The following is a 25,628-nucleotide window of genomic DNA, read 5'->3' on the forward strand; positions in this document are numbered from 1 at the left end:
TTAACGATTATCTTCTTAATTAGTCTGTTGATTATTTTCTCGATTAATCGTTTGGTGTTCAGACAACCTTAATAAATGTGGATCGGTGTTAATCAAACGTGGAAATGTCTTGTTTTGTCCACAAAGCAAAATGATTCACTTTTGATGATTTCTTTGTTATTCAGAGCAAAGAAATGAAGAAAATATTCACATTTAAGAAGCTTAAAGAATCGGAAATCTTGTTTTAATCATGAAAAAAAGCTTCAAAGCCATGATTCGATGGTCAAAATAGCTCAAGCCCAACAGTCTGTGGATGGTGTTCTTTAAATATCTTTGCACTTGTGTCACTCTGAGCCACTGTTGCACAACCCTCACCACCTCCACCATCAGTCATTAACCACCTGCTCACTCCACTCAGTGAGATCCCGTCCTTTCCTGTTACGTCTGCCTACAGAGGTTATGTTTCGCCAAAAAAAACAGTCAACACTCATTTCCATAAAACTAGGAGTGGGGGAACAACCCACAGAAGAACCCATTAACTTTTGTAGCAGTTGAGAGGATAGATGACACATGGTCTTTCTCTCACTTTGTGAAATAGGACATTTAAAGTGCTCTCAGTAGCCTCGCTAATGCAAGACTGCATCTCAGTCTCATGTGAGATTCAGTCCACAAAAGAGTGTTTTTACCTCACAGTTTCAAGAAGTGTGAACAACAGACGTAGATGAAAACCTCGTGCATCATGAAGACTCTTCACATTGACCAACAAAGATGGGATAATCATCAAAATATGTGTTACTAACCTCAATAAAGCACTTCTAAGACTCCCAGCTCTCTGCTGCTGTGGCCCCCTGCAGGCGCAATGCACATACTAGGATTTGATGCTTTGAGCTGTTTCGCTTGAACAAGTCTGACAAGTTAACAAATTCTGATTAATCTGGATCATACAGAGCAGAGGAAGTAGACTGATACACACTAATATGAAAGACAACACTAGTCTACAGCAGGGCTGCTTTTAAAGTGCTAGTGAAAGTAGTTTAGTAAACACATGTTTAAACACGTTAATTGTTCAGAATTCTGTATTTATTTTCTTACTTAATCGTATTTAAAACTGTCGTGCAATACAAAAAGAATGTGGTGGTAAAATGAATCAGTGCCACTTCTGAAGATTTGGTTTGTTTTAGGGAAGAAAACATGTGTCAAAGAATTAAAGGGGCCAAAGACATTCACAAAACGTTCTTGTTTTTTTTATTATTATTATTCTTCATTAACAGTGATTGTCTGAAAACACCGGTGATTGAGTGCATGTGGAGTGAACATGTGTATTTTCAGCTGGATTCAACGTTGACACGGAGTCAAAAGAAACATCCTTGAAGTATTCCCTTCAGTCTTGATTGCAGCAGCTCCTGACATTGTCCTTCTGTCCTTCTGTCCTTGTGTGAAGCTCACTGTCGAATGTGGACACAAAGACGCTGACAGGAGAGAGGAAAACAACAAACAAAGCGAGAATGGTGAGAATAGAAAAGAGGACGTGAGAGATGGGGATGGTATTGCTGTGTGTGAATGTGCTGCCACATAATAATACAGGTATGGGCCTGAGTTTATCAAGCACTTCAAAATCACTGCACTGAAAGTTGACTTGGAACTAAAAATACCACAGATGCGCCTCATTTTTATGAATCTTTCTGCATCGACTCTCAAAGAACAACAATTCTCTTTGTTGTTGATGTTATTATCGTGCTTCTGTTTGGGTAACATTATTAGGATGCTGTGTTTGTAACTGGAAAACTGAGCTTTTTTTTGTGTGTTAAACATCAACAAATGTCCGTTACATTCAACACAACTCACAGCTGTGGCAGGACGTGAGAATAATTGGACACCTTGAGGGCGAACAGACACAGAAGTTACTTCTGAGATGACGACATGACGCCAGCGATGAAAAGAAAGCACTCTTATTAACCTTCTATCTTCTTATGGGGTGAGTTTTCATTAACGTTGTTAATCTACGTGACGTTAGTGTTCATTCAAAGTCACATAAACGGTAATAATAATAATAATAATAATAATAATTGACTGTTATGTGGCTACATTGTTGTAAGGGAGGGACTTGGACAAATTAAAAGCATTTGATTTTATTTGATATTGGAAATATGTATCTATCTTTGATCCTTCTAACTCTTACGTATATTACCTTTCTTGTTTTTTTATTTTTATTCAAGTGCTTTTTGTGCATTAACATTAACTACATTCCTTCCTTTCTCTTGGTTCCCCCTGGGACCTCTTCATAGAACCCTCGGGGTCCCTAGACCTGCTACTGATAACCATCGCTCACACTACTACAATAGTTTCTGTCCTGTGGGCTAACAGATATCAGATGTCACTGACAGCTTAGACCAGGAGGGGGCTGGACTATGTAAATGAGATGCAAATGCAAACTACTGTCTTGGCTCCCCAAGTAGGTCAAAATCTCTCAGACTGAATTTGTCCCTAAACCAGTTTGAGGAGAAGAAATCACACTTCCATAATCTGTAATTAACTCAAATGTCCCTCAGACGACGTGTTGCTGGTGTTTCCACAGCTGAGCACATATATATAAATAATGTCACATAATAAAATAACAACAACAATAATAATGATCACCTAAAATTTAGCATTAGCTTTTTTGATGAAAACAAATCTGAAACCATTGAATACTGACGTGGTCTACACACCTGACACGTGAGCTCATCGACTTCAGTCAATCTCCTTCTTCAGGTACCTCTTCATGACTGATGCCACATCTCCGCCCTCACTACCTTCTGCCTCCAGTCTCTCTCCCTCTGGCCTCTGAAGCCGTTGCCTTGTCCAGCCGGTCTGGGAGCTTCCTCCTGATCCACCTGAGCTGGAGGACTCGGTTTCAGAGCCTTTCCTGCTGCGCGTCGAGGGGGGCAGCTCTCCAAAGTGGACGCTCAGCGTTCTCCTGCCACCTCTGACAGACCCAGCCAGGCTGCTGGTGGACTGAGCTCTCCGGATGGCGGGCAAGATGTCGGACGCCGCGTCGCCGTCATCCCCGGTCAGACGTCGGTTTTGGAAGACCATGGGTTCTGAACCCAGAGAGGCTTCGCCGCCATCTTCTGTCGCCAGACTCTCCAGCATGCACCGCCTCAGTGGCTGTGGGGAGCGCTTGACGGGGGTCGTCACAGAGCGGCGGGGCTCCTCAGGGTCCTCCTCTGGGATGGATAGGGAGGGAGGGGGATGGCGAGCGGAGAGAGAGGAAGCCAGTGAGGAGAGGCGAGGCAACGAGGGAAGGGAACAGAGCGAATCACTGGAGTTGAAGCGAGAGAGTTTGGCTGCAGCTGTGGAGTTACCGACAGCTGTATGAGAGTCGGTGATGGAGCGAGTGCTGGCAGCACGTGGCAGGAGAGGGGACGGGGGTTTGAGGATGCTGGGTCCAGGTCTGGGCTCCTGGACATCATCTGGACTGAGTGAGAGGGCTGAAGTTCTCCGTCTTAGAGCGGCGGCTCCGGTTGTTTGATATATCGGTAAGGAGACGGCGCTGCCTGCTCCGTCTCCTTTCTCAGCACCGGTTCTGCGCTTTCGAAGTCCATCCAGCAGTTCAGAAAGGGCGGAGGAGGACGGGGCTCGGCCGAGACCTCTGGAACCTTGTCCTCCAGCCTCAGAACCTTCGTCTACAGGATCCACACAAGAACTTTTGGAGGATAAAAGAGACAATTTCAATGTAAGTCCATCTCAGTAGCTGCGATGAATTGTTTGGGGGAAACAAGTAAGTATTATTTTTATTATTTGTTAGAGCTGTGTGCATTCATTTAGATTCATTCTGTCATTTAGATTCATTCTGTCATTTAGATTCTTTATTTTACCAACAGTCCTTAAATATTTACATGACATAGCAAATGCTAGAACTAGAGTTTTTCTTCTCTGTTTACAAATTCTCTTCTGATCAACTGAAAGATGAATTGGCCATTGGTTGTAGCTCCTTTAAACGTTTGAATTGTGGATTATCAGCGGTGTATCATCCTGGTTAGATAGTTGAGATCAAGAGGTGTTAGATAGACAGAGAGTCAGGAGCTAATCTGTACCCGCAAACCCGAGAGATTCAGGACAATAAAGTGCAGCCACCAATGGCCAACCTTGGATTTACTGGCTTTTTATCTGTTTTGGTGTCATTTTCACTTTCAACTTTCTTTTGATGGTCAATGTGGACAAGATGGTCCGTATTAGGTACTTGCCGTGCTGGTATCGTAGTTACTTTTCTAAATTTACATTACACCCGATATTGGTCTCACCGGAAGCTGTAGGTGCTCATGGTGTCGGCAAGAGAGTGGCGGCTGCTGTAGGGAGAGCCGCCGCCCCGGGCACCTCCCCTTGGAACTCCCAACCAGTGACGAATGCCCTCTCCGACATCCTCGGTTCCAACACTGGACACAGAGTCGCTGCAGAACAAAGTTAGAACAGAACTTTAAAGCTCGCAAACATTCTCCAACAGCTGCAATGATTCATTAGACTTTCCTGCTTTCCACAGAAGTCGATTTTGATTATTATTTGTAAAGGGACACGTGGAAGTGTGTTTGTATGACGATACACAGTCAATGCTCACTTTGCATTGTGTGTCCCAGGAACCCTGTCTGAGATGCTCACCCTTCCTGAAGACATGGCAGCCAATTGGGGGACACAAGGAAAAACAGACTCGCCTGATAAATTCTACACTAGCACAAGTCTATGATATGTAAGAAATATGTGCTTCTATCTCAGACAATGATGTTTGTTTCATTGCTGCACTCTCTGTCGTGGAAACATCTGCAGAGAAGGAACCTCCATCACATGTGGTTTCACAAAACCAGAGAGGACACAACTTGGCAAGTTTCACCGTTTACTTCGGGAGCTGCGTTCGAATGAGAACTGCTTCCAGCGATGCTTTGAAATGACAAGCAGACGCTCCACAGGTGGGACCAAATGCCTGTAGTTGGTATCAGCGCGGGAAATCCTGGTGTGGTCTCTCTACGAGCTATGATTGTCAAATTAATGCAAAGTATCGCTGCAAGTGATAAAACTCGCCAAGTTGTGTCCAAAGTGTCTTCAAGTGTTCATGTTTCAGATCTGAATTCGATATTTGATGCTTAAAAAACGAGGTGAATCTTCATGAGCACCACCATTGAGCAGGTGTTCGAGAACGACCGCTGTACGATTCTTTCCTCCACTGAACAATACGGCAGCATGGTGTGATATTCTTGCATGGAACCGTCGACATATATCTTCCATCTGTATACAGCAGGATTTAGAGACATGTTTGTATACATTCAATTGTTTTGGATTAAGTCTTCAATCATGTGTTCAACTGCTGATGGAAAAGCAGGAAAGATGCAAGTTATACGAGAGGCAGTGGACGATAAGCAGCCATGCAGACATCACGTTCAATAACAGCCACTTTCACAACATTTCAGCTGACATCTGGAGATCAGGTCAGATGATCAGCGAGGCTGTTCACCTTCTTTGGAAAACTGATCTATAATAATAATAATAGTAATAATAATAGTAATAATCAAATCTATATTAATCTATAATCCTTCTTTTTACTTGAACTCTGTGCTCTAGCAGTTACAGCTGTGTGCATTAAACCTCATACTGAGAGACCAGTGTTACACGGCACCAACGTCTGTGACCTAATTCATTCACTTTATAAAGCTTAACTCTGTACATCTTCTTTTTGTGCATGTTCTAAGTGACTGTGCAAGAATCCCCTCTACCCAAAGTAGAACTGGATTCCACTTTATGATCCTCCTTTATTTTTATTCCATTCAATTCAATTTCAGTCAATGGCTGATAGAGTTAAGGAGGATTTTGAAGCATTAATCATTGATTTTATCTTTTTAATATCTTGACATTATTACTTGTTTTAACTCTAAGAAAATTATTTTATCAAATTTAAAACAATTTTTTGTATTTTTTTTGTATTTTAACTCATAACTAATCCCAGTGTCAGGCACCAAAATAATACATGTTTAATTTCATTGATTTCAAAACCAAATGCACAGTGACTCAAACATGAGCAACATAAATAATAATATGTGTTTACTGCTCACCACTACTGTGTAAAAGTTTGGAGACGCATTAATGCAGTTAATGCTGAAGCCGTCTCCTTCCTGTTTGTTTTTCTTTTTCCTCTGACATATGAACCATAAAAAAACTTTACAGTATATCTTAATCTAATGTTTATTCATTTGCTTAATAAAGTAAATAAGTGACATTGAAAATAAATATTAAATTCAACTTTTTAAATTTTCTGCAAAATGATCACAAATCAATTTTTATTTCTGTCTGATGGCCAAAACCTCCGGTTTGATTTGACACATACACACGTACAATGATTTATAAATAATAATAATAATAAAGAATTGTTTATGTGGTGAATTTTCTCAGCAACATCCATTTTATTAAGGACTAGTTAAAAAACCTTGAATCATCCAGAATAATCTGCTTCCAGGATGAAATCATGGCCTGAATGTTGACCGTTAAAGAAATATAGAGGCCACACACTCGTCCTATATAAGGATTAATATCAGCATTAGAGTGAGGGACGAGTGATTCATCAGAATAAAGCAAGTCTGATCGTCTGATGATCTGATGATCTTGAAATACTTTGTTGCCACATCTCAGGAAAAGTACAACTTGATGATTAGTGATGGAAATAATGAGCAACACCCAAAAAGAACAACAAAAACAATAAAACAAATAGTTTTCCTTCATTTTTTAGTAAGCGTTACTCTGCTGTGATGTGTAATGATGCCATTCAAGTTCTATGATGATGCTTCCACACCAATACAGTGTAATACTATCAGGATCACACACACACACACATCCATGTGGTTCTTACAGGTCTTTCTTTGGAGTGAGGGAATCCACAGCAGTTTGAACGCTGGAGTGAAGGGCACAGTGGTTAAAGATGGAGTTTCAGTGATGGTCAGAGCCTTGACTTCAGTAAAAGTGCTTCAGTGACACTGTTAAAATACTTCATGCTTGAGTAAAGTGACAGTTCAGGTTTTATTAACTGTGAATGTATGAGGTGCTAAAGTTGACAATGAAATGCAAGTCTGGAAGAATTCTACCACTTAACAAAGGCTCAACTAATAAATAATAAATCTACGTCAGTATTTTTGACAGGAAGCTGAAGTCTTTTCCCTCCTCTGCACCAAGTCCTTAGAGAAAAATCCCAATTTTCACTTCACTGACACCGGAGCTGCTGGTCTGCTGCTGCCATGTTTGTTCAGTACGTTACTTAGATAAATGCTAAATATGGATTTCATATTATTATTATTATTCATGGCAGCAGCTGCGGATCAAGCGCTCCTGTGTGCTGTGATGTCAAATCTCTCATTTCGTCCATAGAGGACATTTCTGAGCCTGAGAAAACCTGAACCATCACACTTCCACAAAGTTGGGTCAGTTCATGTTTATTTAAATCCCATTCTTACTCCTAAGGTCTTCATTGTGTTGTGTAAATCTTTAAGATAGACGAGTCATGAAGTAGAACAGATCATATGGTGGACTAGAAATAAACGACTCAGTGTTTCAGGAAAGGTCGACTTCACACACGTCGCTGTCAAATACCTTTCACTGTCACTCTCGTCGCTCGACTCCACCTCCTCCAGGGCAGCCTGCAGATCCACGATGCGGCGGATGGACGTCTCGAGGTCGGCCTGTAATGTCTGCCTGACAGCAGTCAGCTCCTCCACCTGCATTTCCTGTAAACAAAAGTCGTGCGACGATAAGATTCAAAGATTCAAAGTGTTTATTGTCATATGCACAGTAAAGAAACACGTTTCCCTGTACAATGAAATTCTAACTTTGCTGTCCACTCAAAAACACCAGCATAAAGTAAAAAGTAAAAAAGAGATGCTTTTGTAAAAAAAGTATAAATATACATAAGAAAAATATAAATATTACAAAGAGACTAAAATAACATATATGCATAAAATAAGTGTAAAAATAAGAACTGTACATAAAGTGAACACAGAAGTGACATGTTTCAGGATAAGGACGCGCGTTGACTCGGAAGCGTCAAACCCAGTCACCTTCACGTGGGCATTTTCATCCCGACAACACACGTAAGGACCCCGAGGCCCAATCGTCCACAGCAATTACCCACACACACGCTCGCTCTCAAATATTACCTCATCAGTCAAACACTGACCGTCCGGTGTCTTGTGGAACAGCCTGTGGTGCTGATGTTTGTTCCAACTCTGCCCCAGTTATTTAGAGGGGAATTGTGACAGACGCACAGTGACAATGGGAGAATGGAGTGATTGATTCATTCATCTTGTCATGTGTGTACACACACACACACACACACACAGAGTCTGGTTTCCAGCACATTACAGTGACTTCAGTTCTGCAGCGCTGCAACTCACGAATATTTTCATAATCGATGAATCTGTCGTTTATTTTCTCGATTAATCGCTTGGTGTTCAGAATATGAGAAAATCTTAAAAAAATGTTGATCGGTGTTCGTCAAACTTGGAAATGATGACGTTCTCAAACGTCTTGTTTTGTCCACAAACCAAAATCATTGACTTTTAATCATTTCTTTGTTATTCAGAGCAAAGAAATGAAGAAAATACTCACATTTAAGAAGCTTAAACAATCAGAAATATTGTTTTAATCATGAAAATCGATTAATAATCGATCCATCGATGAATCGTTTCAGCTATATTACATTCAGTTCCTGGAGACTGACTCGGGTCTAACCCTAACCTCATCCCAGAAATACATGTCTTCACATTTAAATGTAATCATTTACATTTAATCTGTCTCCACAGTCACATTATGGGGATCAAGTCCAACCCCGACTGCTGTATACCCCCAAAACAAAGTCTCAACTCTCAAAAAGCTCTTTAAATTTGCAAGGACCATCCAAAATGTCCTCACAAGGTCAAAATGTCCTCACAAGGTCAAAATGTCCTCACAGTCTATCACAAACACACACTTCAGCTTCTAGGCTTACAAAGTTGTTGGTTAAAAGCTTTGAGGAGACGGGTGAGGGAGCAGTGGTTGTCATAGTGACACACACTGTAAGCATGTGTGTGTGTGTGTGTGTGTGTGTGTGTGCCCATAACCTTGAGGAGACAATGAGGATTAATCACAGTCGGAGCGAGAGAACGCAGGATGAGAGAGAGATGACGTTAAGAACGTGGGGGAGGTGGGTCGAGTGTGTGTGTGTGTGTGTGTGCACGTTGTCGGTTGGTAGGTTGTTAAAGGGCATCCACATGTGTGTGTGTGTGTTGCTTTGTGCTAATAACTGAATAATTATCGAAGCTCCGTCTCTTGTCCTCAGCTCAGAGGTCACAACAGAAGTCTGCACCGAGCGAGAACACGGCATCTTCCTTCTTCATGACACACAAAGGCAACGTGAACAAGAGCAGACACAAACGTCACATCGGTCACACCCAGGAGGAGATGAAGAAAAGTCACACAAACGGTATCATGAGTGAAATATTTGAACTTGTGTTCACGGTAAGCCGATCAGCAGGGAGAGATTCTTCCAGCATCCCGAGTTTTGCACCATACATGAAGGATGTATGTGTCATTTTCCATTATACAGTTCTTTTTTTCAGTTGCTTTGCTTTTCCATCAGTGATAGTACCTGGTACCTGGTGTTCTTCCTGGTACCTGCTCTGGAGAGGTTCCAAGCGAGCTGAGCCGATGCTGAAATGTGACATCAACAGACTCCCGGCCAGAGTCATGACTGTGACGTCCGACACAAGAATTAAATCTGAAATACCCAATTGTAGATCAGTTAAAAAAGACCTTTTGTGTCGATCTGGGTCTCAACTCTCCACATCTGGTGCACCTGCAGCTGTGTCTTGCAGAACGGCATCCCTGAGTGTCTGAGTGCGACAACATTCTCACCTGGTTGGATTCTGGCCAGAGGATTGTTGCGATCTTGTGGAGGTCCTGCATTATCACGTTACTCGCGAGCCAGTCATCGTGCCGTTTAAGTGCGTTTCAGTTTCTCACACCAAGTGTTGGATACTTGTCTCCCTCAAGTTCCCGCTGTGCTTCATAGAACGACTTCAGAATGTCCATCAAACAGCCCAGTGTGTCCGCCGCCTCCTCAGCATCCACTTTCACATCTTTCTCGCACCAATTGAAACGCATCACCTGACCGCTCTTTTACCACGGAACCCGTCAGGTTCGGTTGCGCTGCGGCTCGCAAAGACCTTCAGATCTTCAGATCTACATGGTTTTAACGTCCATCGGCCAGATTGTGCCAAGTAGTGTTCATAGCTGGAATCATTGAAATGCCTCCCTTGATGCATCTCATGTGACCACGTATGATCGTATCTGGGCTTCCAAACGCCTTACACACACACACACACACACTGTTTGCACAGATGTGTCTCTGCTGTTAGTGTGTGTGTGTTTGACAGAGAGAGAGAGGGAAAGACACAAGAGAGTCAAGAGAAGCTGAGTGTTCTGAGAAGTTCTCCTCTCTTTGAAAAAGAGTTTTAACTATTAAAAATGTTGATATTGTGGAGACAGCTGCAAATACATTAATAAGTGAATGTACGAGTGCTGATTAGAGAAAACATTGAAACTACTGCTGGTCAGTGTCTAAATGTGGACAAATGCTCCTACACATAACCTGCACTGACTGCAAATCTCCCTGTGCAACAACGCAAAACAAAGCTTTCATCTTTTCTTTATCACAGTTTTAAAGCTCTTCTCTCATTATGTCAACACCAGCACCAAAAAAACATCACTCATCTTTCACACTCATCCACACACTGCAGGCTCAGGAGTCAAACCACAACCTTTGAGTTGAAAGACGACTCGCTCTACCACTGAGCTACCATCCCCCGATGGTAAATCTGCTACCATTTGGTTTGTTGGGCAATAATCCAAACTTATTTTTCCATGGTTGGTATTTACTAGCGCTATTGCACTTATCCTCATAAACCTTTGTTGCTGTTCACTGATACCCACTAATGCCTTCTAATCGTTGAATTATAGACATACAAGTAGAGAGTGTGACAGTGGACTTACACAATAACCAGTCGTACGACGCTGCCTGGCCAAAACAAAAGACGTCAGAGAAGAGAGTGATGCACCAGTGTACTGTACAAGCCTGTGGGAGCAGTGCTATGATCTGGGTTTGCTGCAGTTGGTCAGGTGTGAGGTCAGCTGACTACCTGAATATACTGAATGACCAGATTATTCCATCCATGACACATATTCCAAGATGACAATGCCAGGACTCATCAGGCTCAAGAGTGGTTCAGGGAGCATGAGACATCATTTTCACACATGGATTGAGAATTTTTGAGATGTGCTGGAGGAAGCTGTGCGCAGTGGTCCGACTCTCCCGTCATCAATACGAGATCTTGGTGAAAAATTAATGCAACACTGGACGGAAATAACACTGCACTGCAGAAGCACTGCAGAAGCTTATCGACACAATGCCACAGCGCACGAGTGCCGCAATCAACGCCAAAGGCGGTGCAACCAAATATTAAGCCTACTTCCTCAACTTCACATCTCCTGAAGCACAACTACTTGTCAGTTGTGCTTTTCAAATATCTTACACATGAGTAAATGACACTACGTACTGCCTTGACCTTGCCATGACTTCTGTTGGCAAGTCTTTTCTCTGGGTTTGCTATGTTGCATATTTGTAAGTATTTTCTCCACATATCTCTTCTGTGACATTTTCACACATTTGTCTCTGGTTAAAATGTGTGTGTGTGTGTGTGTGTGTGTGTGTGTGTGTGTATATATATGTATATATATACTGTATATTTATACATATATACCTATATCTGTATATATGTGTATATATATACACACACACGTATATATACATATATATATACGTATATATGTACATATATACATATATACGTATATATACACGTATATATAAATATATACATATTTATATGTATAAATATATATATATATATACATATACATATGTATATATATATATTTATACATATATACATATATGTATATATGTGTATATATATACACACACGTATATGTATAAATATATATATGTATATACATATACATATGTATATATATATATTTATACATATATGTATATATGTGTATATATATACACACACGTATATGTATAAATATTTATATATATATACATATACATATGTATATATATATATATATATTTATACATATATACATACATGTATATATGTGTATATATATATATACACACACACACACACGTATATGTGTACATATATATATATTTATACATATATGTATATATGTGTATATATATACACACACGTATATGTATAAATATATATATATATGTATACATATATACATACATGTATATATGTGTATATATATACACACACACACACACACACGTATATGTGTACATGCTCTGCTGTTCTGCTTCCCTTGTGAAAACAATGATCAGCTGTGTTTTGCAGTTGTTTTCACTCAAATACTCGTGTATTAATAACAGGTCTGAATGAGGTCAAAGTGGCAAACATAGTTTTGTGATATTGTAGACCCAAACATGTGCTGAAGGTGAGCCTTTATTTACTGGCTAAAATGAGCCAATGCTTCATAGAACCACAGTTTTTTTTAAAAAAAAACTAACTACACGTATCAGAACTATAACCGTGTTAAAGAAAAGAAGTTTTACGATCCAACCTCCTCCTGCTGCTAATGCTACCATGATAAAAGGAAATGTGATCAGTAATGAAAGTGATGTTTTTGCATTGACACCATATGTTGTTTGTGCTAATGAGAACTGCAGTAAAAGTGACTGTTGTGGAAGTACCGCGTAGTTTTAATCATAGCCTGGAGGAAGAGTCGTATTTTTCTCACAGCACACAAATAAATAATGCCATTTGAGGTTTATATTTAGCAGCGTTAGTGATTGTGTTTTGCCGAAGATGAGTTGTCTCGAAGATTAACTGTTCTGTTCCTGCAATAATCTCCACAGACTTTGGAATCTCTCACATCGCCCTTGACTGGTTCCACTCATATCTCTCAGTTCACCAGTCTTTCAGATCCCGCCTCTAATCCCGTCACATCGGGTGTGCCCCAGGGCTCAGTCCTGGGCCCTCTTCCTCTCATCACCTACCCTTTTCCCCCAAATTCAACATTCCATTTCGACTGCTTGCAAACCAAACACCTTCACCATCACCTGTCTGAAACAGTTCTGTCTAAACAATAGCGAACTTCCTTAAACTCATTAATGACAAAACTGAAATCCTCCTCATTGGAACCAAAACTGCATTATTCAGTTGACAGCTCCCCAGTTTCCCCCTCCCCCCAGGTTAACAGTCTTAGTGTCATCCTTGATAGCTCATTATCATTCCACTCTCACATCAACAATATTACCCCGTCTGCTTTATTCCATCTACGTAACATTAATCGTCTCTGTCACTCCCTCACCCCCCACATCACTTCTATTCTTATTCATAGTCTCGTCCCAACCACCCATCTAGATTATTGCAATTCCCTCCTCGATGGACTCCCTCACTCCCACCAGACGTCTGAAACATCAACTCTCTCCCTCCATTTAAATCCAAACTAAAAACTCAAATCAGCATACTCTCTAGTCTACTTATCTTTTCTCCAAAACCACAGCACATTATGATGAAGTGTTGTCACAAATAACAGTCGATATACAGTAGTTGTGTTATTAAAACCTGGTTATATTGCTGACTTGTATTCAAGTTTGATGAATTATTTCATTTTATTCAAGGATTTGCTAAATGGTCTGCATTTATATACATTATTTCAAGCCTTGATAATCATTCAAATTCATTCACTCATTCACTCACACATGCATCAATGACATACTGCCAGTTTTTTCCTGTCGTTTGATTTAAAATGCATTCAGAGAAAGCATCCAACATTTTCTAGAAATGGGATGTGTACGTATACACAAAAGTATATATGGACAAAAGTATTTGTACACCTGACCATTACACCAACATGGACTGTAATGAAGTATACAGTAATTTAATATGGAGTTGGTCCCACTTTGGCAGCTATAACAGCTTCCAGCTACTTTTCTCATGATTTTGAAGCGTTTCTATCAGAATTTGTGTGGAGCATTTATGAGGTCAGGCACGAGTGTTGGAATAGAAGGCCTGGCTCGAGTTCTTCCACACCAAACTCATCAAACCATGTCTTTATTATAGTGCTTGCTTTGTGCATGTTGGAATAGAGAAGGGCCTTCTTCAAACTGTTGGAAGCACAGCATTGTCTTGGTATGATGTTATAAGAGTGTCGTCCGTATGGTACAGTGTGTGTGCAGGACAGAGTGAAGGACACTGTGGTTTGTGTGTGTGTGTGATTTACCAGCTCCATGCGTCTGCGGCTGCTGTCTTGCTCTCTCTGGGTCAGCTCATCCATCTCCAGCCTCATGTCCTGCAGGCGCTGCTGGTAGTAGCGAGCGTTCTCTCTCTCCCGAGCCTCAGCCCGGGCGCTCTGCTCCAGCTCCTCCCCCAGGCGAACCACGCTGTCCCTTAAACGCAACACCAGCACCTGCGCGATACACATCGCAGAAGTGGGGACCGCTTGAGACGAGGCCGTGCAGGAGAACAGAGCACGATACGATTTGTTATTCTCAGCAAAAGCCACAATTACCAAATTCCCTCACCTCAAATCTCTTGACCTGGCCTCTCTGAAACTCCAGTTTATTTTCCAGGTCACAGACACGTGCCTCTTGTTTACTGACAATGCTACGCCCCACAGTGGAGGACTCCAGGAACTGCACCCTTGACACCGACTGCTGGAGCTGTTGTATGAGGAGAGGGAGATTTTAAGTGTTTATTGACAGTTTCATGTGTTCACACGTTCAAAGAAAATGTTTTGTGAGGATGGACAATAAAGTTTTCTGATTATGAGCCTGGGACACGCCCGCTCATGGTGAAGAAAAAGGTTGCATACACGGCTTTACTTACCAGCAGGTGGCTGCAATCTGCGGAACTAAACCGAGAGTGTGATTCAGTGGAAACTGCATCATTTGTGTATTGTGTCACTCAGTCATCATCAGACTGATCGACTCATGATCGCCTGGTGGCTTCAAGAGGAAAATGACCCTGCTGTTCTCAACTATTGGTGTTTTGCTTGTGGTACAAGTATAAAGTCATTGCTGCTCGTCGTCTAACTGGCTGGAGTGAAACAGCCAGTCACAGTGATTGTTATTCAACATGTTGCACAGAGCCAACAGTTCTGCCTGACAACTATCCTTTGGTGACTTGAGCTTTACGTAACAATTTGACCATGCATAAATACGTCAAACTGAACAATCCCTTCACATGACTAAGAGACGTCCATGACGATCTGATATTATCCTGCTCCAACAGGAGATTTAATCACTAAACCATTGCATTTTCTTTGTAACTGTCCGACAAACCTCTTCCTGCAGAGAGTGTCTATGTCTCTTCATCTCCTCCAGTTCGGCTTGCAGCTCTCTGATCTGAGAGATGTCATTGGAGGACTAATGAGAGAGAGAGAGATCAATCAGTGATTGACACAGACAGAGAGACACACACTGTGAATGTTGTCCTGATGCACAACCTGTGCAATGAGCGCTTTGTGCTTCTTCATGAGTTCGTTGAGGTCCTCCTGGTCCTCCTCCAGCCTCTTCAGGAGGTCCACCTTCTCATGCTGCAGTAGGGCTAACTGCTCATCCACCTGAGCACACACACACACACACACACACACACATACATGATGAAGATATAAAACCATCACTTTCACAACTTCAGTTTGACCAAACATAAAAAGTTGTTGATATGGTTGTCTACATCCATTTGTGGAGACCGAAGTAGGTTTTTCATATTCAGGATCATCAATTATAGTTGCGTTGCTCACTAATATATCTGCATACACTGTGGGCTCCTCCCCTTCCTCCTCTCTCCCTCCCACCCTCCCTAAGTAACACTATTCTATAGTTAAAAATATATATATATATATATATATATATATACATACACACACACTGTATGAAATAACAGCTGTGTCTTTATTTATTACAGACAATTTAACACATGTTAATTTTTAAATGTATTATTGGTGTGTGTGCTATGATCTCCAATAAAAATGATTTATATAAAATAAATAAATAAATAAGAGAACCTTGCCTCTGCTAGGTGCTTAGTCTTTGCATGTCAATATACAGTAACTCCATCATTCTGTCTATTTCTGTATCTGTCGCTGTTGCTTGAACAGAAACAGACTTCCCATCGTTCACATCCTCGGCAGATCTGTCAGGAACATCAGTGGCGACTAAACCGCTGCCTGTTGTGCATGAGAATGTCCACCTAAACATGAACAATTCACAATCTTGATTTAAACAGCCAAAATACACTCGTACATGAGCTACAGGCTCAACTTACTCCGGAGCTACTATATTGACCTATGCCTTATACTGATGAATAAAACAAATAAAATAGTCTATTTTTGGTCTAAACACAATTCTTGTGAAGATTATGATTGACTTAATTCACTTTCATGAGTGAAACATTTTTTTTTGGACATTAATGTCTTTCCACTTTACCCATGGGGCTCTTACCTTCACAGACTACATGAAATGATGTCTTCCTCCTAAATATTTGCTCTTTTTCTATGGTTTCCTAGCAACACGGGATGGCTCCACTTACCCCAGTCTCCTCTATTCCAGTAAAGTATACACCTCGGGGAGCTGAGATTTCAAAACGCATTAAAGTCAAACATCATTACCCAAGATTTATTAGTTTCATCTCAAATGTTCTAAAAAAGAATTCCAATATTATCAGTAGAATTTATATAAACGCTGTTCAACTCTTTGCAGTAGGCCTTGGAGTCTGTGATGAGTTAAGTGGAAGTAAATGTATTTGAATATTCTCAGCCCAGGGACACATGGTCGAGTAGTGGCTACCATTGTTGCCTTGCAGAGAAACGGTTTGTGGTTTGTGTTTCATGTACGGAGCGTTTTCTCTGGTTTCCTCTCACAATACAGACACTCTAGATTGATCATAGGTGTGAATGTAAGAGTGAATGGTTGTGATGGCCTGGTGACCTGTCCACTGAGTACACCACGTTTCCTATGTCAGCTGGGATTGGCTCATGCTCCGTGTAAACCCTCATGTGGAGGATAAAGTGCTAGAAAATGGATGGATGGTTGAATACTTGGTAGAACAGCGGTACCATGAAGTTATGTATGTACGCAGCCTGACGCTACCTCAAAATCTGAAGATCAATCGTCAAGATGACACACACTGTACAACCATCTGTCTAATGGGCTTTGACATCCATAAATCCATCCATTATCCAGCGCTTTATCCTCCGGAGGGCGCTGTGCCAATCTCAGCTGACATCGGGTGATAGACGGGGGTTACACCCCGGACAGTTTGCCAGTCCATCACACACACACACACACACAGAAACAACACGTTCACACCTATGGTCAATTTAGAGTGACCAATAAATATAACAGATTTAGCTAAAAGCTCATTTCCATCCAAATCTTGGCTAATTTCAGAATCTCTAATAACAAATGTGTTTTTTCCCCAGGTGCAGGGTGGGCTTTATACAATAACCACAGAGAAGTGACCTCTGACAAGCTTTTGTATGAATCTAAAGTCGTTAGAAAAGTCGTTAGATGCCATTACTAAACAGCCATCACACCAAGAAAACTACAACAAGCACATTTTCAGTCACTTTGCAAACGTCCTCTGGATCATTGGTTAAAGCTCTGTCCAACTGCGTACAGAGGCACTTTGTTCTACGTGCTAATTTATGACTAAAGCTAAATTTCTGTTGTAAAATATTGCACACATGAATACATGTACACTCTAAAAATGTAACTCTGAATATGTTCATGTTTTATTTAATTTGAGGGGAAAGAGAGGTAGAGATAAATCGGTCACGTCCTCACTCACCACACTCCTCTGTTTGCAGATGTTTTCCAGTTCAATCTGAGTGTTCTCCAGCCCCTGGGAGAGGGCCTCCTGAATGCTCTCAGCCTCGAGACGCCTCGCTTCACTCTCCTCCAGCTAATTGGAGACAGAGCGAGTGCACATGTGTTTATTACAGGACAGGAAGTGAGCCGGCGAACCTGTGGTATAAAGTATTTGGTTGTACCTGACAGTGTAGGCGCTCTATCTGCTCCTTACTGCCGTTGGGCACATTCTGTCCCGAGCTGTCAACAGTGGCAAGGAGCAGCTGGGCGTCGGCGAGCAGAGCGTGAGTCCTCTTCAGGTCTCGCCTCAGTTTCTTCTCCACGTCAAAGTCTCTGTGTCCCACCTGCAGGACGAGAGAGCTCACGCTAAGTCCTGCACGAAATACACGAAATCCTGTGTTTTTGATATCGCTTTCTATCACGATGCAGCTGCTTCAGTCTGTTATTTGCTCTCATCAGCCATCACCTGACCCTAAATCTGCACAGTTGACCTGCCTCTCACATGACAAACAACCATTACTAACTCACACTTATAGGTCATTTTAGATTCTCCGGTTAAAGGGATACTGATGTTAAAAGGAAAATAACATTTAAACCTTCAGTATTTGATTGAGGTGCCTGTCAGACATAAAGGGCCCTATAAACTCATCACATTATAACTAGTGTTATTTGGCTGAGGGGTCCCTTTCAGATATGTTTAACATAAACCATGGTATATTGATTGAATAACAGGGGACATATTAAGATATATCACATAACATAAGCAGTTAGAGCTGCAACTAACGATTACTTCCATCATCTATTAATCTGTCGATTCTTTTCTTGATTAATCATTTGGTCCATAAAATATCAGAAAACCTTAAAAAATTAATGATGATGTTCTCAAATGTCTTGTTTTGTCCACAAACCAAAATGATTCACTTTGAATGATTTCTTTGAGCAAAGAAATGAATAAAATACTCACATTTAAGAAGCTTAAACAATCCATCGCAGGGCCACACATAACCATTCACTCTCACATTCACACCTATGGTCAATTTAGCGTCACCAATTCACCTAATCCCCATATTGCATGTTTTGGGAGTGTGGGAGGATAACGAGGAAACCCGGAGAAAACCCACGCTCCCACGGGGAGAACATGCTGTATTGTGTGAAATTTAAATCCAAACAAATGTCGGTTACATTCCAACAACGCTATCAGCTCCACAAGACTGTGTTTCTCAGTATTCAGGTGTCGTTTCAACCGTGCTGCACACAGATGTATTTTAAAATGCCGGCAGTTCTTCCCTTAACAACCGCCTGCCTGTGTCAGCACCTCTGCACGTCACAGCTCTAAGTTTCCTGGATGCAGTCTGGACAAGTAATGAGACGATAAGAGACAGAAAAAGAAAGAAGTCTCAACTGTTTCTGTTACTCTCTTTCTCGCTCGTCGTGTGGTGTTAGGATTAGGATTAAGGTTTGTGTGTTTTGGGTTGAAAAACGAGGTCAAATCAGAACCGGAGTGTTGTGGTTACGACTCAGGACTCCACACTCTACATATGAACAGTCATTTTGAAGCTCTCCACTTCAGTTTACCATATTTCAAAGAGATTGTGAATCAAATATGAGACAGGAAATGAAAAGAAAAGATTCCGAGTCAAATGAAATGATCTCCACCAGCCACGACCAAACTGAAGAGTGCCGGGGGCGAACTCTGAAATGTTTTCAATCCTCAGAGGTCCACCAAAATCTTCAATCGATCACGTTCTGACAGAATGGACTCAGAAATGCAGAGTCTTGGGAAGAGAGTTCTCAAAACTGTTTATTCAGTCCAAAGGCCAAAACCAGAAAATTCAACAGACAGAGGAATCAAATCGTTCGACAAAAATAAAAAAACAGGAATTCAAGCAGAAAATCTCCTCAGGAAAGTCGCAAAATGATGTCATCGCCTCATTTACATAATTGACCATGTGTATATAATTGTAATGGACGCTGTAGGAGAGAGGAATAACTTTGTATGGAATAGACAAAAACACCCTAAATATGTTTAGAACTACAAATGAACTTTCTTCTGTCGATTCGTGGTTGTTTTTACAGAATGTCGCTAATGACGTAAAGTCGACGGCTTCACGCGTCAGAACATTAAACACGGCGGTGGATCACATGTTGTGATGTAACAGAGTACAAACACGTCACAGGAGCGCACATTCATTCTGTTATCATGACAAAATGAGCCTTGTTTCTTTGTTACGCATCAAGTGTTCTCTGTGATCTCGAGAGAACGGAATTAGCACGACTAATTTAGGACCTTTTCTGTCCAGTGTATGAACACTGTGCAAGGACCAGTAGTCCTCATGGAGACCAAAACCTGGCCTAAATGAGACAGAACCACTTTTCTGAGGAACTGGTTAAGTTAAGTTAGGGGCATAAATTTGAATTGTGGTTAACTGGTTACGGCTAAGATTTGGGATAATACTTTATTTAGGCTCTCCAAACAAACTCTGTGTGTGTGTGTGTGTGTGTGTGTGTGTGTGTAATGCGTGTGGCGTGTGTGTGTGCGTGTGTGTGTGCGTGTGTGTGCGTGTGTGTGTGTGTGCGCGTGCAATGCGTGTGTGTGTGTGTGTGTGTGTGTATGTGTGTGTGTGCGTGTGTGTGTGTGTGTGTGCGGCAGCGTGCGTGCGTGTGTGTGTGTGTGTGCGTGTGTGTGTGTGTGTGTGTGTGTGTGTGTGTGTATTTGTGTCCAGGTATTACTAATGTTGTGGGGACCTAAACCTGTTTACAGAGTCACATTATGGGGACTTGTCTTCCTTGTGGGGACAAAAAGCAAGTCCCCATAACGTAAATTACTACATTTTAAGGTGAAGGTATGTTTTAAGGTTAGGCTGAGATTGAGATTAGGGTTAGGGTTATGGTTAGAGTAAGTCTCCAGGAAATGAATGTAAGTCAATGCAATGTCCCCTCATGTCATGAATGTCGAACATGTGTGTGTGTGTGTGCGTGTGCGTGTGCGTGTGCATGTGTGTGTACCTGGTCGCACAGAGTTGCAATGAGTCCCTCCAAGTCGTGCTTCTCATGAATCACCATCTGCTTCTCTTCATACTCCTGCTCTAACTGCATCTCCAGCTGCCTCAGCTGCACACACACACACGACACACACACACACACACACACGTACAACAACATCAACAACAACAACAACAACAAAAGATGAATGAGCAGTAGAATGGGTTTTCATTGTTTTCATTGCTCAGTGCATAATGACAGGCATTAAAACAGCATCTGTGGAAGAGTGTAAAAGTAACAGAGCTGCACAACTAATCAACCACAGTTTGGTGATTTTAAACTTTCTACTCTGTCCAGGAGACTGAAGACACTCCAGTGTCAAATGCTTCGTCAGCTTCAGTTATTTTGGGCTGTGGGACATGTTTTTGTGTCCCCCAACAAATCTGCAGAAACCTTCCAACCTGGCAACGTGTGTTAACCATATATAATTGGAAATAATGATGAAATTGAAAGGATTACTCACACTGTGTATGGTGTGTGTACCTGGTTGTGTTCACAGTTAGTTAATGACGTTCTGTGTATAATATATAAGTCTCTAAGGCACGGACACCACGGTGGTTACGATGTGCTTTTGGTCGTCAGGTGACCTGGAGTCCATCATGTCTTTATCGAGCGTGTACTTTATGAAGAACGATGACATATCACATATGTCAGAACCTTTTTTATCACCAGCCGCCACTGGATTTATGTCTGTATATTTTAAAGATTTAAATTACATGCATGAAATTAACTCTTGGAACTGATTTTCAGTTCAATATGATATTAGGTCTAAATGTACTGCATTGTTTCTGTCTGAAAATAAAATAAAGATTCGATCACAAAAAAAAAAGATATTAAGTGTTACAGATTTAAAGGGGTGGATGGTGTCGTACCATTGATAAGAATTAAATGTTACAGGAACCTTAAGTTTGGGTTATCACCATGAAATGACTGGATATGCTGAACCCACCCGCCTCTGAGACGACTTGTGCACATCCTCTAACTCCTCGTCTTTGTCTTCCAGCTCCTTCTGATGGATCTGCTTCATCCTCTCCATCTCCACCTCAAACCTCATGTGGATCTAGCAAAGATGAGGGAAATGAGTTGAGAAAGGTGGTGCTGGGTGATGTGATGTGATGTGTCTGGATGAGTGTGTGGACAGTGTTTGGCACCTGGTGCTGCTGCTGTATCTTGGCGGAGAGCTGGGTGACCTCCTCCGCCCTCTCACTGGCCTGGCCCTCCAGGAGTCTGAGCTGTTTCTTGAGGTCAGGGAGCGACTCCGAGGCCAGATCCACGGGCAGGCTGAGGTCCCGGATCTGGGCGCACAGCTCCTCCTTCTGCTTCTGCAGGCGAGACACCTCCGACTGGCTCTCCTGCTCACACCCACACACACACACACACACACAACACAGTGTGTGTTAGTGGTATCTAAACATTTTACCAGCCTCAAACTAATAAATCCTCTTTTTATCCCCATGGTTGTTGCAGGTTTAATTTGCATTTATTGAAAACAGACAGTAAAGTACACAAAGTAACAAAAGCCCAAAATGAAGATTCTAATAACTGTATATATAATATATGTTCAAAGTGTATTTATTATGTATTTTTGAATGTGCAGCTCGTTTCTCCTCTAAACTCTAAACACTGTAGTTTGTATGCCAGGCCTGTGTGCGGTGCTGTAGCGCTGCTTGCACATACGACATGTGTACTGTGTTAAAACAAGTTGTAGTTTTTTTAAATAAATCTTTCATAAATAACAAACCGAAAAGACAGAAAATCTCCATACACAAGAAGAAGAAGACGACGACGACAATGAAGATGAGCAACAGCGAATGACAAAGTGTTTCCATGTGGATAAAACACAGATGTCGTGAAAATAAAAGACCTTCTGTCATCAGTAATATTGTTGAACAACAATATTTCAAGCCCCTTTAACACTAAAATTAGCAGGGATTAGCCATTTTTGAGCCCAGGTGAAACTAAATCAGCTAAATCATTCTCATTGCAAGTGATTTTTAACAACACAATGGAGCTCAGTGTCCTTTACTTGAGTTCCTCACTCAAAAACAACAGTGAATGAATGATCATGAAGTCAGTAAAACAGTAAAATAACTGTGGTGTAGCATGGCACTGCAAAATGACAGATCGCTGCCAAAAATGAGGAAATAAGTGTGTCGGGGGGGTCTCGCTGCAGCTGATTAAAAACCTGCTCCCCATGCAGTCTTTTGACCCAGGAGAAAAATCCATTTCAGCCCAAGGTTAAATGTGTTTCCAATCAATACAGAGGATTTTCATGTCCAATACCGATATCACAACCTATACTGATGGTATAGGTTGTGACCTGATTATCCAACTGTGTAACAAATATTCCTCCCTCATGAAGAATAAATAAAACGCTTTGCTGATTCTATATGCAGCGTATTTTCTATCACACCTGTTCACATGCTGCTGCCACAGCCGTCAGGAGCAAAGTGTCTTGCCCAAGGACACATTGTCATGTAGACTTATGGAGCCGGGAACCAAACCTACAACCCACAGCCATAGTCATGAAGCTCCATTGGGAAGCATGTGATATTTGGATTGTATTGGATCAATGGGGGCGGGACTAGATAAGCTTTTGCTTCTCCCGCTTTCCCTTTCGGTTATGTGTATTGTGTGAACGACACTAAGATGATGTGTGATGATGATGATCTAACTGACATGACCGAAATAAACATATAAATAAATCTTACATTTTTATGAGGGATGTCCGATAATATCGGCCCGATAATAGCCTATAATTGTAATATCGGTTTATATCGGTATCGCGAAAATGTGCGAGTAAGTGCTTTGTGGACAACAGGAGATATGTGATGTCACCTAAAATTAGTTTTATGGGAAAAAAGCCTGTATATGTTGGTATCGGTTGATATTGGAATCTGAAATTAAGTGTTGGAAAATATCGGCATATTGGTAAAAAAAGCCAATATCGGCTATCCCTAATTTTTATCCGTCTACTATCCAATCCAGCAGTTTTCGACCAGTATCAGACTGATATTGATAGCTAGTGTCACATGGGGATACAGATCGATACAAACAAACCTGCAGGTTGCGGCGCAGAGTGTATATCTCAGACCCCAGAGACGCGTTTTCCTGGAAGGCTTTGTCCTTTTGCTCTCGCTCATTATCAGCTTCCTCCAGAGCCTGAGTCAACTCGCTGTCAAACCTGAACAAACACGGCAAAGAGAGAAGCAGAAGAAGCAGGAATAAATATGGCAGCACATGGAAGAGGAAAAGCACAACAGAACTGGTGGATCTTGACCAGGCACTCGCACTGTGATGCTGATGCTGGGGTTTCAACTCTCAACCTCACGATGATACCAGTGGACATGATTTCAGCTGTTGTTTTGTTTATTTGTTTATTATTCTTATTATTATTTAGCAAGGATTTGTATTGTATAGTATATATTTATTTAGCAAGGATTTACAGTTGATATTTAAAGTCACACACATTGTGTCTCTGCTTTGTTCAAATGTATTAATAATGTAATGTAATATACATTATTACGTGACTATAATATGACTATTAAACAATCTCTTGGGCCGGGCAAATAAAATTAGCTAGAGCAAAGGATTCCTCTGTAGCTTGCATCCCTGTCATCATAAGCAGGATAATGCCATGAGAGCGGGAGAGTGGAGGAGAAAATGTAAAGGTAGAAGATAGTGAATCAAAGTGAAATAAAACAAGCGCCACCCAAAATCAATGTAGGGGAAACACACATTTCTCTCCTGCATTCATCTCAGCATTCAATCAGTTCACCTGCTCCCAATCCCTTCATCAGACACCTCCATTTATTTCCTGGTTCTCAATCTCGTCGCCAGATTATCACAGACCTCTGTGTGGTGAATGTCACGACTCTGTTGAAGATATCTTGGTTCTCTAGTGCTTCGTTATTCGCTTGTACTCTGCTTGTGTTAACCTCCTCTCCTCGTGCATGCTGCCAGTGACGCCTGGATCACATCTCCTCCTTCACCTCCAGGTTCCTGCATTGTTCATCTCATCTGTTAATCTATTCATGAATAAACAGCCTAGATCCTGTTCTTGGGTCTAGAAACACCTCGCCCTAAAAAGACCCATGCTGATGCTGTCAATGACACTGATGTCCACCCATATGTGACCCAGTAAATCTGAATAAAATTTACAAAAGTGACATGTATACTGTATATATATATATATATATATATATATATATATATACGTATATGTATACACATCATATATTAGTATTAGTAGTATTTGGCCCCTTGTGGCTAAGTACGATTTCCATCCTCCTCCTTTCTTCCCTTTTCCTATTATTAAATATAATCTATGGAAACACTGTGTCCTCACACAGCTACATTGTTTATATTGTAATATAGTATTTTTGTCATGTAAATATAATGGTAATATTTTCCTGAATAATGTGTTACGACACAGCCATCGTGTTTTCAGAGAGTGGTGAAAGTAAAATAGATCAGATAACGAACCGAGACTCACTGTAAAGTTCTGTAAAGTGTCAGCGTTTAGACAACATATTACACACCAATCACTTGTGCTGCGTTGAGTTTCATGTGATTTCTGGTGAGCTGTAATATTTGTGCCGCTAAGCTCCTTATTTCAAAGGTCATTCACTTGCTCTGTAGTCAAAACACACGATTTTGTCCTCACTGT

The 25,628-nt window shown here is 41.2% G+C and overlaps 1 protein-coding gene across 3 annotated transcripts in view; it reads right to left on the bottom strand.

Moving 5' to 3' along the window:
* Nucleotides 1-1,207: 1,207 nt before the first annotated feature.
* The window catches only part of LOC122758513 (unconventional myosin-XVIIIb-like), a 46,640-nt gene continuing 22,219 nt past the window's right edge, over nucleotides 1,208-25,628 (bottom strand). For 2 of the 3 annotated variants that reach the window (XM_044012743.1, XM_044012744.1), the window contains exons 30-44: nucleotides 24,020-24,143; nucleotides 22,111-22,311; nucleotides 21,909-22,019; nucleotides 20,924-21,028; nucleotides 18,100-18,261; nucleotides 17,898-18,011; nucleotides 15,553-15,669; nucleotides 15,389-15,472; nucleotides 14,630-14,767; nucleotides 14,329-14,514; nucleotides 7,582-7,715; nucleotides 6,848-6,889; nucleotides 4,263-4,409; nucleotides 2,688-3,664; nucleotides 1,208-1,448 (exon numbers count right to left, since the gene is read on the bottom strand). In XM_044012743.1, the coding sequence (XP_043868678.1) occupies nucleotides 2,710-3,664; nucleotides 4,263-4,409; nucleotides 6,848-6,889; nucleotides 7,582-7,715; nucleotides 14,329-14,514; nucleotides 14,630-14,767; nucleotides 15,389-15,472; nucleotides 15,553-15,669; nucleotides 17,898-18,011; nucleotides 18,100-18,261; nucleotides 20,924-21,028; nucleotides 21,909-22,019; nucleotides 22,111-22,311; nucleotides 24,020-24,143 (2,620 nt within the window). In that variant the 3' untranslated portion in view covers nucleotides 1,208-1,448; nucleotides 2,688-2,709. The remainder of the gene's footprint in view (nucleotides 1,449-2,687; nucleotides 3,665-4,262; nucleotides 4,410-6,847; nucleotides 6,890-7,581; nucleotides 7,716-14,328; nucleotides 14,515-14,629; nucleotides 14,768-15,388; nucleotides 15,473-15,552; nucleotides 15,670-17,897; nucleotides 18,012-18,099; nucleotides 18,262-20,923; nucleotides 21,029-21,908; nucleotides 22,020-22,110; nucleotides 22,312-24,019; nucleotides 24,144-25,628) is intronic. The other variant, XM_044012746.1, reaches the window with a different exon arrangement.

The sequence above is a fragment of the Solea senegalensis genome, linkage group LG21 (assembly GCF_019176455.1).
Source record: "Solea senegalensis isolate Sse05_10M linkage group LG21, IFAPA_SoseM_1, whole genome shotgun sequence".
NCBI classification, from domain to species: Eukaryota; Metazoa; Chordata; class Actinopteri; order Pleuronectiformes; family Soleidae; genus Solea; species Solea senegalensis.